At 31.6% G+C, this 13,733-nt stretch overlaps 1 protein-coding gene across 2 annotated transcripts; it reads left to right on the top strand.

Annotated features, from left to right (window-relative positions):
* The first annotated feature begins 5,246 nt into the window (after positions 1 to 5,246).
* On the top strand, positions 5,247 to 13,733 carry LOC111374705 (40S ribosomal protein S3-3-like). 2 transcript variants are annotated; one of them, XM_022997416.1, is made up of 6 exons: positions 5,247 to 5,637; positions 9,490 to 9,637; positions 10,235 to 10,406; positions 12,999 to 13,053; positions 13,139 to 13,270; positions 13,342 to 13,733. In XM_022997416.1, exons 1-6 carry the CDS (start codon positions 5,584 to 5,586, stop codon positions 13,507 to 13,509), a joined length of 729 nt encoding a protein of 242 aa, XP_022853184.1. In that variant the 5' UTR covers positions 5,247 to 5,583; the 3' UTR covers positions 13,510 to 13,733. The 2 variants fall into 2 exon arrangements, with proteins under 2 accessions (XP_022853184.1, XP_022853185.1); XM_022997417.1 differs by lacking the exon at positions 5,247 to 5,637 and adding an exon at positions 9,156 to 9,330.

Genomic DNA, 13,733 nt, shown 5'->3' on the forward strand with positions numbered 1-13,733 from the left:
AATAATATTTATATTCTTTATTTAATTTTTATAATTTGATTTTCTTTAGATTTTTAATATATGTAATCTAATTAAGAATTTTACAGTGATAATTACCGAAATTAAATATTTCTTTTAACGAAATTAGCAATATATTTTTTTCCTTTCATTTTTTTAACCAAAATTAAATATTCCTTCGATGAAATTGCCAAAATTAAAATAGTCTTCAATTTTTTCAATTTTAATTGAATAATTTTTTTATATAAATTTGTTTGGGTCGTTATGAATTTAAAATTCTTAATTAGATTGTATATAAAAAAATTTAAAGAAAATGAAATTATAAAAATTAGATAAAGAATATAAATATTATTCATTTAAAATTGCAAAAATTGAATATTTCTTTAATTTTGGTAATTTAATAAAAGGAATATTTAATTTTGGTAAAAAAGTAAAAGGATAAAAAATATTTTGCTTATTTGGTTAAAAGGAACATTTAATTTTGGTAATTAGCAATTTAAAATTGACGTTTACGAAAAATAAATATTTCTTTTAAGCAAGTCCGCCAAATATTTTTTTCCTTTTTATTTTTTTAACCAAAATTAATATTCCTTTTATTAAATTACCAAAATTAAAGAAATCTTATATTTTTTTAATTTTTAATTGAATAATATTTATGTATTCTTTACTAATATTTATAATTTCATTTTCTCTAAAGTTTTTATATATAAAATCTAATTAAGAATTTTAAATTGATAATTATCAAAATTAAATATACCTTTTAACAAAATTAGCAAAATATTTTTTCCTTTATTTTTTTAATTTAAAATTATTTACTTAAATAGTCTTTGTAAAGAAATCTTCAATTTTTCAATTTTAATTAAATAATATTTATATTCTTTATTTAATTTTAATAATTTCCTTTTGTTTAAATTTTTTTAATATGTAATTTAATAAAGAATCTTAAATTGATAATTATCATCAGTGTAATTAATAAATCATTTTTTTATTAACATCGATGTAAAATGAATCTACGTCTTGCGTACAATAGTTATAATTCGATTCGCTCAATTTTTCTATGTTATGCTTTATTCCATTATTTCTTGTACAGTGTTCTTAAATTCAAATTTTTATCGGATGAATGACCATCTAGACATGGAGTTGAGACGGATGGCTTGAAAAACTACTTGAAATAGAAACTTTGACAGTTTCAATACCGTATTAGAGCAGCTGGATGATCAACACACTGATAATCTACGCTAGTCCTTCTTCTAGCCCTGTATATGATTTTAATTGTAATTCGTAAATATTGTCCACGTGCATTTTTTTATTTATGAAATAATTACAAATATTGTAAAATATTTATGCACACATTGTACATTTAATTTCTTTTGTAATTACGAAATAATTATAAAATTTATGTTAACATTGTATATTGAATTTTTTTAACATTGTCCAAGAACCATGAAAAAAAATTTAAAATAATTTCTGGTCGGACAATAGATACCGGACCCACCCGCACTCAATCAGACTTAGTCTAACACGCTAAGACACGTGGACGGTCTGATTAGATCTGAGAAAGGGCGTGAGAGCGGCTCAAAGGCGGGGGACAACAACGTTTGGAATTCAACGAGACATTTATACAACGATTGTACAATAATTATCAATCGCGGTCGGTGAATATATATGTGAACTTGTATGTATTGCAGGAGAGTGAAATATGTAGTAATTGTTCTTGTATTGAATATTGCATTAGTCTTTACGTGGGATATATGGGGGAATATTTATAGTGGTACAAGTTGAATCGTGACCCTCAGGCCTCGGTTGGGAGTATACGTGGCCTCATATTGTTGGTTTATATGTCTAATTCTAGGCATCATGTTTGATTATCTAGGCTGCTATACATTTATTAACTGGCAGAGCCATTGCTATGTTTGATAAAACAAGATACTTGCACTCTATGATGGGTGTCCCATCAAGCATTCACGGAAGATTCTTGTGTAAGACCGGATCTCTAGGGTGGAGTGATGCCAAAGATGTTCTAGAGTTCGGCTTTGGTATCTTGGGCTTCGATATGGACCACTTCAGCCATTGCACTTCAACCTTTCGGCATTTGGGCCACGTCACAGTTGTTGCTTCTGGATGTTGGGTGTTTACCATTCGTAGGGGCCTCGACAACGATGCCACATAGTTCGTCATTGGTGGGCCATGGCTCCCCCAGTGGGTCGGTCATGTATGTCAACATGTAACAGAATACCATCACGTATATCACTCGTTCATCTTCATACTCATCAATCATTTTCATTTAATTAAGAATCACAAAAGTAACAAACCGAAATTATAGTCATATCTACAAGATGAAACATAATTTTAAATTAATTACAATAAAAATTATTCAGAAATTTGTTTATTTAATAATTAAAATTATCAATTGTAAGAAAAAATATGTGGCAATAAAAATTATTTAAAAAATTAACATCAAAGCAGTGGAAACAGTCTAAAAACAGTCGGCTGGCTGTTTAAATGGTCGGTGGATTTGTTTAAACGTTCGTCTGAAAAATGCAGATGAATTTTTTTCTTGTATGCTTATAAAAAATTATAGATCCATTAAAAAAATTTATCCGCATTAACTAATCTATATCAAAATAAAATTTATCAATTAAAACGTACACTGATTTACCGAAAACGAAATTAAACATGAGTAAATATACTTATTGATTCGAAGTGATTGATATAAAAAAAAATCGGTTTTAGTGTTTGATTTTTATGAGATTTTGAGTTGAAGCAAATGAAAGATGAGAGTTTTTATCTGTGTTAGAAGCTAGTTTTGAAATTTTAAGTGAAAAGTATTTGATTTTCAATTATTAACTAAAAGGGTAATAATGTCTTTTAAACAAAATAAGGTTTTGTAATTGTATTATATAATTAAGGGTATTTTTGTCTTTCAATGTTCTAGAGGCTAAAGTAATAATATTTATGTTTTGAAAAGTCAATGTTGAATTTTGGTGATTTGACTAGGTTAAATTTAAAAGTACCCCCCCATATTTAATTCCTCTTTGAGCCCGTTAAAAGTATTTTCAAAACATGAAATATTCTCTATTTTAAACAGTTAACTTTTGAAACCATTCTTCAAGAGACACTTTAAGTCAACATTTTAATTTTAAAAGTGGGTTTAAATCTCCCGGAGGTGGATCCAAGAATTTTTTGTGCACAAGCTAAAATTAAAAGTCAATATAATATATTCATATATCGATTAAAGTCAAATTCATTTAATTTAAATTGTTCTCGATGAGGTTTTGAAACATAAAATTCATATACAACAGAATCTATATCTATCTTTTGATCAAGTTTTCGTTCGATGAAAAGTATCATACAAATCAGCAAGAAATTCATTCTTCATCAGTTGCGAAGGTTCATCTTTCCATGTTTCATTGCTAAAAATGCTTGCTCAATAGTCGCAATAGAAAACGGGTAAAGTCAGTACAAAACAGCGTTATCCTACAAGGAAGACCGCTTTTGTCATATATTGACTTAATTAATGGACAAGATTGATCGGAGATACTTTTAGTTATGATAGCAAAAGTTTTTATGTTATAAGGTTATACACATTTATTGGGTACATATGTGGCTTAATTGGGAGATTGTTGGAAAAATTTTAATTTGTCGTGTGAGCCGATATATCTAATTAATTGTGTATAAAGTTATCTCAAAGTTAAGTTCAAAATTAAAATGGTCTAATAAAAAAGTCAAAATCAAGATAAGAACTCAAGAGTCAAAGAGCCACTCTCTTGGTAATTTGATACGAAAGATTTTGATGAGAAAGATATTAAGATTTTTAAATTTTAAAGTTTCAGTTTTAAAGTTACTTTAACTAGTGTTTAAAAATTAATTAAAATAATTATTTTGAAAGAACTTGTCATACCAAGCCAACAAACATTTTCATAAAATTAATCATACACCTTCAACTCCTTTAATCTTTTTATTGAACCCCACACTTTGAACGTGCTCGCTTCGAGGAATCACGCAAAACAACAAGCGAAAGCACTTGGAACTTGGAAGACTTTTCCGTCGTCCTATAAAAAAGCAAGCAATGAACGAAGGGACGGAGAATCAAGCAGGAGGAGAGAGACAGTATCTGTCCACCTGTCATCACACTCGACTCTAGAGAGAGGAAAATCAACTCCTCCACCAGGTCCACCGCAGCCGCGGCGGGTCCTCCAGTCCTCCTCCATGTGACTCTATATGTACTGTCTAATCTCTATATAATTTTTTTATATATATATTTCTCTCTATAACCTCCGTGCTCGTGATTACAGATTCTCCACGGAATTTGTTGGATATATATAAATAGATGTTCTTTAATTTCAAGGTATACCACAAAGAACATTCTGGAAATTTTGTATTCTGTTCAAACTGCAAGTTTATTATCTTGGTATTGATTTAATTCTCAGTTAGAATTTCCAAATTCTTCGACTTTTGATTTCTTGCATTCGTTTTTAGCTGTTTTTCTTTAACTGGGTATCATTAATTATAATCTCGATTTTCCATTGAATGAATCTCTGTACAAAATGCAATTTTATTATCTGGGAATTAAGTTAATTCTTATCTTCTGCGAAAATTTAATCTTAATTACTCAATCTGGGAGAACCAATTTTCAAGTATAAAAGCAATTCGCACAATATTTTTGAAGAAATGTCGAGTTTTTGCAAGAGAAGCTAGGGATTTAGGGTTTGTTTGGTACAACTTATTTGAAAATCATTTTTCCTCAAATTCAGTTTCAATCTCATTTTCCCAAAAAATATTTTTAACTACAAACAATCTCTCCTGAACAAACAGAGTACCAGAGTTTTGTTTAGTTTTAAGAGGACATGAAAGGGAAAAAGTTCTGTAATCAAGAAAAGAAGTCAGCTTTTTTCTGTGTCATAGAAAGCATTACTTGTCTGTTCTTCTATTGCTTTCAAATTCCATATCGAAAAATTAAAAAGGGGGATTCGATTATATCCCAATAGTAGCTTATGCTTATTCCATCAATCTCGATCGGGGTAGGGGTTAATTTTCGAGTCATATAGATTAAGAATGGTGCGGTGGTGAGTAGATGTAGTTCTCGTGTTGGGGGTGAATGAGTATTTGTGTATTTGCTTAAGTGCATTTTTCCTTCGTTTTGCTTTAATATAGCTCTCCTGTTTGGGAATAGGGATGATTCTAACTCGGGGACGAGGTAAGGATTCTTGGATTAATTGTGACATTTTCGGGTTTTCCTAAAATTGCAGGGGTTCTAATTACATTCGAGACGAAAAGGTATGGAGGACAATCTTTTTTCCGGCATGGCTAATGGTCATCGAATTGAGGGCAAGGTTACTGAGACATTTCAGAAAAATTTTGTTCAAGTTCAAAATATTTTGGACCAAAACAGAGTGTTAATCAGCGAGATCAACCAAAACCACGAGTCGAAGATCCCAGATAATTTGAGTCGAAATGCAGGTCTAATTAGAGAGCTCAACAACAATATTCGAAGGGTAGCTGAACTCTACGGGAATATTTCCAACTCTTTCGCCAAATCTATGGAGGCGTCGTCTGAAGGAGAATCAGCGGGGACTAATAAATCCGATGGAATGGGTGGACAAAAGAGAAACCGATCCGAATTTCAATTTGGATAGAGAGGTATGCCTAATCTTTGATAGTGTAACTCAATAGCAGTGAAATTTTTCTTAAATCTTAATCTTCATAGTGAGCATTTTCTTTCATAAGAAAATAATTGATACACCTACTTTTGTAATTTATGTGACATGTTCATTGAAAACAAAGCATTAAGGGCATGTTTGATGTGGATTTTTTTGATAATAGACTTTGTGAAAAGTGACTTTTGGGGAGAACTTTGATTAGAAAGTAGGAAAAAAGTTACGGTTTAGTCGGAAATGAGTTTAAAAAATGTTAAGTCTTAAAGAATTTGTACCAAGCATGGACTATAAGTTTGATCTATGCATTTATCGATTATCTTAGATAACTGCCGTCTTCTCTTCAAATTACATGTTAACTATGATGCAAGTAACGTTCGGTGTACTAATCGAGTTTGGTGTTACTTGAAGTTTCAGCAGCCATCTATTCTTTTCCATTTTTCTCTAAAGATATTTGCTAATTGTTGTCTCTCTCTATGGAATTATTGGATTGAGAAAGGCATTTTTGATCACCACAGAACTAGATTCTAATACAGATTATTAGTATTTTGACCAGTGTTTGTCCCACTTAATTGTGATGTTTTGGCTGTTACTTTTTAGACAGAAACACTAAAAAAGAATCTTGGAGCTAGTTTGAAGGTTTTAAAGAAAGCTGTGTTGTACAAGGAACACAATATTTGCATCTTCTTATGTCAAATCACAAGGTAACGAGGAATTAAATGTAGAAAACAAAATCTAGAACACATAACAATTATTATAAAAAATAATGAAAGTCTAGTAGAACTGAATTGAGAACCTAATTGAGATAGATTTTTTAATAATAGATTTTGTGCAAAATTGAGTTTTTTGAGTATACGGTTAAAAAGTAGATAAAGATACGAGTTCATGTGTGAAATCATTATGTTGGGAGAATGTATAGTGGAAATAATTTTGGTAAAAAACGAGTTTTGGGAAATCTGTACCAAACGGGAGTTTCGTGACAATTTTATCGTTGAAATTTTGCTCGTGTTGTAATAAGGCCACTCTTTGTGCATTTGTTGGTTTATAGTTAATAGAAAGAGCGGTGCTTCATGGACAACCCCCTGTATGACCAGGGGGTTGTTCATGTGGGTTTTCCCTTATAGAAATGATAATGCGTTAATGTAGTTGGCGAGAAAATATTGCTGATAGATACCTATCAAGAAAAATTGACACGGCATTACAAATAAAAAGTAGACAGAAAAATGAAAAGGGACAAGAAAGTAAGTGCTTGTTTGGTAGGGATTTTATTAATTGATTTTTTGATTGTTAAAGATAAAGTGGATCCTATCCGTAAGAGAAGAATTCAAAAATGACGATTAAAATAGTAAAATAAAGGTCACAAAATTGATGTTAATTAGATTCAAATATCTACCAAACATGCTCTAAATAATGCATTAGGGGGTGCCCACTAGTTGTCCGAGGGTTGTTCATGTGGGTTTTCCCTAATAGAAATGATAATGCTTTGATGTAGACTATGTAGCTGGCAGTAAAAATATTGCTGATTGATACATGTCGAGAAAAAATGATACGGCATTACAAATGAAAAAAGAAGGAAAAATGAAAAGGGACAAGAAAGCAAATATCGCATTGACGTAGTTTCATCAAAATGTATTCTTGAAAAGTGATTTTTCATTTCAATCATACATTTTTCAATAAAATAATATTTTATACAAATTCAAAGCTTTTCTTATTTTTTAACTATTCATTATTAATTGAAACATTATTACAAAATATTTTTTTTTTTTTGATAAAAATGGGGCTCATACGTAGTGAATGTTTATTTATTTACACGATATGGATACAATTCGGGCATTCATGAGTCCACGTCTGTTGTCCCTGGTTTTCTGTCTGAATGACAAACTCTCCAATTATTTTTGAACACGCCACCTTAATTTTATATTACCACTCTCCAATTAAGCCCCATTTACGGTGATTAAAATAATGTTTTTAATAAATTTTGATAAAAATTGATGAAACGTGTGGTTAAAAAATTGTGAATTTCATAAAATATGTAATAAAAATTAATTATTGATTTGATTAAGATTGAAATCTAAATTTTAATTTTTATCAAAGATGGACTAAATTTTAACATGAGGACCTTAATTTTATATTATCAATTGTTACCTTTTCTGTCCAAAGCACAAGAGATTCTTCCACATCTTCTGACGCTCTCACACAAAATAATAACAAAAATAAAGAGTAATGCTATTTAGAGAAGTTGGCGATGGATTAGACTTGACATTCATTTACATGCAAATTGAAGTCTTACCTATCAAATATTTTTTATATATATTTTATGGATTCACACATTTTTTTTACCACAAAAAAACTATTTTCCCTTTGAAAAAATCATGTCAAATAAGCTTTTTAAAAAACTCTTTAATCATGAGATACTCGATATTTAAAAAGTCGATCCTTAAAATCATGTTTTAAAAGACTATTTAAGTTAACATTTTAATTTACAGAGTGCGTTTGGCTCCAACTTCACTTTCTACAATTAAATGTATTTAAGGTATTTCAATTCTCAACGTAGGAAAATGACAAAATAATTTAAAGAAAACTAGTTAAAATGAAAGATAGAAAAAAATACTAAATATTTTTTAGAAATAGTAAAATTAAGTGTTAAATATAAAGAACTCATTTAAGTACTTGAAAATTTTAACTCTCGAAATTTTCAGATGCTTCTCAAATGAGAGAATATATTCGTTAAAAATGAAGTCTTGTAGCGATGTTCCAAGCGCGTCTAAAATGCAAAGAAGATGTGAGGGGGAATATATTTGGAGTCATGAATTTCAATAGACAACTTTGTCATTCCTTTTCCTTGTCAAATAAAAGATTTATTTGGATACTAATTAATTCTTGTTATGAGTTGGTCACAACTTACAATAGTAAGAATTGAGCAAGAAGCAAGACTTGAAAAATCTTTGCCAACACAAGGTTTTCTAGAGTATTACCTATAGATTCCTTAGATCATCAAGAAACTTAATCTTCACTACTTTTGTATTACTGAAGCCCCTGAAATGGTTGAAGTAGAATGTAAACTTGGAAACTAGATAACAAATGACAAGTCCGATATACTTTTTAGTTAAAGAGAACGAAATACTGCAAGAAGTTTGTTTGAAACCCCAAAAGCATTCACGTTATTTGCTAGCTTATTTCGAGTTTGATGGAATTTTAAAGATGTATTTCAATTCTTTTATCAGAAGTATCATCTGATCATGGATTTCAATCTCGTATCAATAACATGATTCTGTTTGTCACACATTAAAAGTAAATAAAAGTTAATTTTTCCATTTAATCGAAGTCGAACGTTAGTATCAATGAAGCATTCACAACATTAATCATATATTTTGTAGAGCTCAATACTATTTATCCCAAAAAGTTTTTCATAATTTTTTGGGTCACGAAATTGGACACAGCCAGACCCAGTCCAAGTCGACGCCAGGCCATCCTAGATCAGTTCAGACCACAGTTATAACTCTAGGAACATTCTAGCCCATACGATGAAACAATTATCCATCCCGTCTTCCGAAAACCTCAAAAATATCCTCGTCATTCCCGATCTTTCCCACAGCCACCAGCTTAGGAACAACGCTAGTTACCCATTACAGAGCTTAGTCCTTCAAAGATGGCCACTCAAATGAGCAAAAAACGAAAGGTCTCCTCCACTCGTCCACCCTCTTTCTGTATCTTCGCATATAAGCTTGCTGTGTGTTTGTACTTTGTTTAAATAGATATTTGGATGGATTTGTAGTAAAAGTAAATATTTATATGATGAAGTATACGGGCCATTCTCAATTTTTCTATTTCGGACCAGTTTGTGGCAGATGGAGTGTTCTTTGCTGAGCTGAACGAGGTGCTAATGAGAGAGCTGGCGGAGGATGGTTACTCTGGGGTGGAGGTGAGGGTCACTCCCATGCGAACGGAGATTATCATAAGGGCTACTCGAACCCAAAATGTTCTTGGTAAATCTTAAATTTAAGTAATGCACGCACATATCTGATTTTTTATTTGCTTGCTTATTTATCTGAAGGGTTGGAATTTGCAGTTCATTATTTGGTTTATATAAACTGTTGCTCTCGAATTCTGTGATGATACTTAATGTGTGAAGTTTTGAATCATGGGTTCATTGGGTTCTTTAAATGTAGAGAAAATCACGAGCAAGAAAGGAATTAAAAAAAAAAAAAAAGAAAAGAAAAAGTACCCCTTTGGTACTTCATACAGATGCAGTTTTATATCTCGTATAACCTCTTTGTGTTTGTGGGTTCCGTTATTAGTTTGCATTATCTGCCAAATATTCATCTGATTTTGATGGATAATATGCACCCGTTTGTCCCCCATTATTCCCATTAAATTATAATTCATTTTTCTCCCTCTTCTTATTAAGTGCACATTCTTCAATAGAATAATATTACACGTAAATTCATAAACTTTTCCTTCCATTTTAACCACACTTTCTCCAAAAAGTTACTATTCTTCTCATTATAACGCGGAATAATGGGGGCCAAACTGGCGCTGTACCTGCCACAATCTTTTGATGGTTTAGTGTGGGGATTTGTTAGGTGAGAAGGGGAGAAGAATTAGAGAATTGACATCTGTTGTTCAGAAGAGGTTCAAGTTTCCAGAGAACAGTGTTGAGCTCTATGCCGAAAGAGTTAACAATAGGGGCTTATGTGCTGTTGCCCAGGCTGAGTCTCTGCGCTATAAGCTTCTTGGAGGGCTTGCTGTTCGCAGGTTTCTACTTTCACCTTGCATTCAGCTTTCTTTTTGTTTGATATCATTACCTGTGTATATTTCAATTTAGATTTTATTCGTTTTGCTCCAAGTGTAATGTGTGGTCATGCAAATGCTAGTTTCTTTGATTTGTCTTAAAACTCTCAATCAGCATGTCGGCCTTTTATTTAGCAAGATACAGACTGTTCCTCAAAGTTTATTCCTGTAAAGTAATAACTCATAACATGGAGCAGCATTGATTAAGTTTCTTATTTTCCCCTTAAGAATTTGGTATTGAAGGGGGCTTTAATCAATGCTCACATCAATTTGTGGAGTGAGGTTGGCCTCTTTACTTGCTCCGATGTAATGGGGTTTTCAAAATGCTCCTACATGGTCAATACATATTCTCATTTTTCCTTTGATTGTTATTAACTTTTATGCTGGTTGGCTTCTCTGATTCTACTGGCAATCATTGTATTGTCATAAGTTTTATTTATTACACAATGAAATTGGCCCAAATATTTTCCTCCTGTCAAGTAGTATTGCTACTGCTGGAAGATTTGGAGTTTAGAAAATGTTCCAAGCAAATTATTTGAAAGTTTTGTCTCCTTTCTTCTTCCTTTACTACATCATAAAAAGTAAAAACTCTGAAATCTAGACATGCTACATATATAATGTGATATGAACAATGATATTTTGCAAAATGGACTTTATTGGGTTTGGGTCTGAAGTAGGTCAAACTTATGATACCATGTCAACCAAATTATCTAGGGACCCTTAACCTGTATTTATAACAAATGATGGTATTTTTGCAAGTTTAGAATAAGAGAGTAAAGCCGGCTTACCTTATATATTTTTACTTGACCTCACTGCCCTTTTAACATCTAAACCCTAGATAAGACACAGTTACCACTCATTTTTGTTCCTTGAAACTTAATCTCTCTCTAGTTTAGCATTTCAACTTTCAAAGCTTCTAAAATTGCATGTTGGTTTTGAAATTCAAATTCGATCTTCAAATGGAAAATCAAATTGCAACAGAATAAAGATTTTAAAAATCAAATTCTGATTTTCACTTGATCAATAACATAATGTCAAGATCAGTTTTTGTAGTATTGTGCGAATCTATTAACGCCTTAAAACAAATGATTGTTGTATTGTGATTTCTTCTTCTTTTTGATTCTTCAAAAGGCTGACTCCAAGATGAACCATTGGTTTCTGATTCTCATAATAGTAGCCATCCACTACCTTTCATAGATTGGCTTAAATTATTGAATTGGACCAAAACGTCAACTACACCTTTTAGGGTCTGTTGTCACTGTATAGAAGAGTGTGATTATTTTCTTGGGCTTTTGATGTGCTCCACAAGGGAGAGTGATCAGACACTAAAATGTACAATGTGTTCTGCTACATAAAATAAAGTTTATCCAAGTCTAGAAATGGTGTCCACCAACCTTTACTCATAGAAAGTTCTGATCGTTGTCCTTGGTGGTTCAAACATTTAAAAATCGAAAAAAATACGCTACGAGAGGTATTCTTTCATTTATATGGGTAAATATTCAGAACTAATGATGTGCGCTTGGTTCTATCCTATGTTCTTGATTGGAAATCTGAAGTTAATTTTTAAAGTCTATTAGCTCTGTTTTTTATTTTTGAATTCAAGAAAGCAAATCTGTTTTTTGTTCTTCTGTGGATCCATTTATTATGTTTTACTTGATATTTGGAATAATTTCTAATTTGCTGTATAATCAACATCTCGGGGATGGCATTGATTGTTGGTAATCCTCCTCACTAAGCATGGGTGTAAGTGGATTTCTTCAATGCTTATATTGAATATTTGGAGTTTGACAGGCTTCCTGAACTGCTTTTATCTTAATGAAGTTTGGAATATTCTCCTACGGAGTTTTACATCTTAAAGCTTATTGAAAAATATTGTTAATTTGAATCGTGTCTTAACGTATCTTGAGCTTTCGCTCTTGGTCTGGACAATTTAGTGATGAAGCAAGTTGATGTGAAATTATGTAGAGGATCCTGATTTTGTTAGGCTTTGTGACTCAAATATGGTTAGGAGTATTGCGTATTTGATTTTTACTTGGAAAGAAAGATTGTATCCAAGTTCTATGCGTAATTGTAATTTAATTTTAACAGATTTTTTTACCTTTTAGGACTGTTCTAGGGTTTGGAACGTGGCCTTTTAGAGGAAGCATTATTGCCGTGTCTGTAATTTCTCTTCATATTATCGATTAATATACATTATTCTTCTATGATTAACTCTCTTTGTTCTTTACTTTTTATCTCATTTTTTTTTTTTTTTTTGTGATTTTTATTACTTCATATTGTGTCATTAATTTCATTCATTACAATCCCTCCGGGTCCAACATATTTTACCGTAAGGATCTCCATATTTTATACTGTACTTACAGTCCTATCAGAATTGGAAACCATCTGATCTACTCGAAAATGTGGAAACGAGAACAAAACCCACAAAAAGTTATTACTAAAAATCCATGGGGAAAGGCTAAGAATAAAATATATTTGCGCTGCAAATAATTATTACAAGTAGTGAAAATTGGTCAGATGATTTGCAATCAAAATTCACATTTTTTCCCTCTTCAGGGCCTGCTATGGTGTTTTACGATTTGTTATGGAGAACGGAGCAAAGGGTTGTGAGGTATGGTGATTGTTGTTCTGTATTCTCTTTGCTCAGGGTTTAGTCTTTATCAGCCTTGATTACAATCAACATTTATTAATTTCAGGTTATTGTTAGTGGAAAGCTCAGAGCTCAACGTGCTAAATCAATGAAGTTCAAGGATGGCTACATGATATCCTCGGGCCAGCCCGTGAAAGAGTACATCGACTCTGCTGTGAGGCACGTTCTTCTTAGACAGGCAAGTTTAGATGAAATTTCTTATCTTTTATGCCCGAACCTTCAATTTGATTGGTTATATATATGGTGCAGGGTGTTCTTGGTATCAAAGTGAAGATCATGCTTGAATGGGATCCAAAAGGTAAGCAGGGTCCGGTTAAACCCTTACCTGACCTTGTCACGATCCATCCACCCAAGGAAGATGATGTATACATCCCTCCGGCACTAGCTTCAACTGATGTTGAAATTCCGGTTGCATAAAATCTTGTTAGTAGCTGAAATATGAATTATGTAGATATATAATGTAAAAATGATGTCGCCTATCCAATTTTCTTGTTTTGCTCACGATCGATAAAGTCTACGTAAAGTTCTTGATCATATCCTAGTGGTTGTGTTCTGTCAATTTGTGAAATTCTGATTCCAATAGGGAGAATAATAATGTATAATATAATAATATGTTGTGCAATAAATTTTTGTTACCCTTA

This window comes from Olea europaea, unplaced genomic scaffold (assembly GCF_002742605.1).
Source record: "Olea europaea var. sylvestris unplaced genomic scaffold, O_europaea_v1 scaffold1279, whole genome shotgun sequence".
NCBI classification, from domain to species: Eukaryota; Viridiplantae; Streptophyta; class Magnoliopsida; order Lamiales; family Oleaceae; genus Olea; species Olea europaea.

Bases quoted from the DNA above. Each gene is read 5' to 3' on its own strand.
- LOC111374705 (XM_022997416.1), top strand. From the start codon at position 5,584: ATGGAATGGGTGGACAAAAGAGAAACCGATCCGAATTTCAATTTGGAT. The intron at 9,638-10,234 runs GTAAATCTTAAA...GGGATTTGTTAG, and splicing joins TCGAACCCAAAATGTTCTTG to GTGAGAAGGGGAGAAGAATT. The intron at 13,271-13,341 runs GCAAGTTTAGAT...TATATGGTGCAG, and splicing joins GGCACGTTCTTCTTAGACAG to GGTGTTCTTGGTATCAAAGT.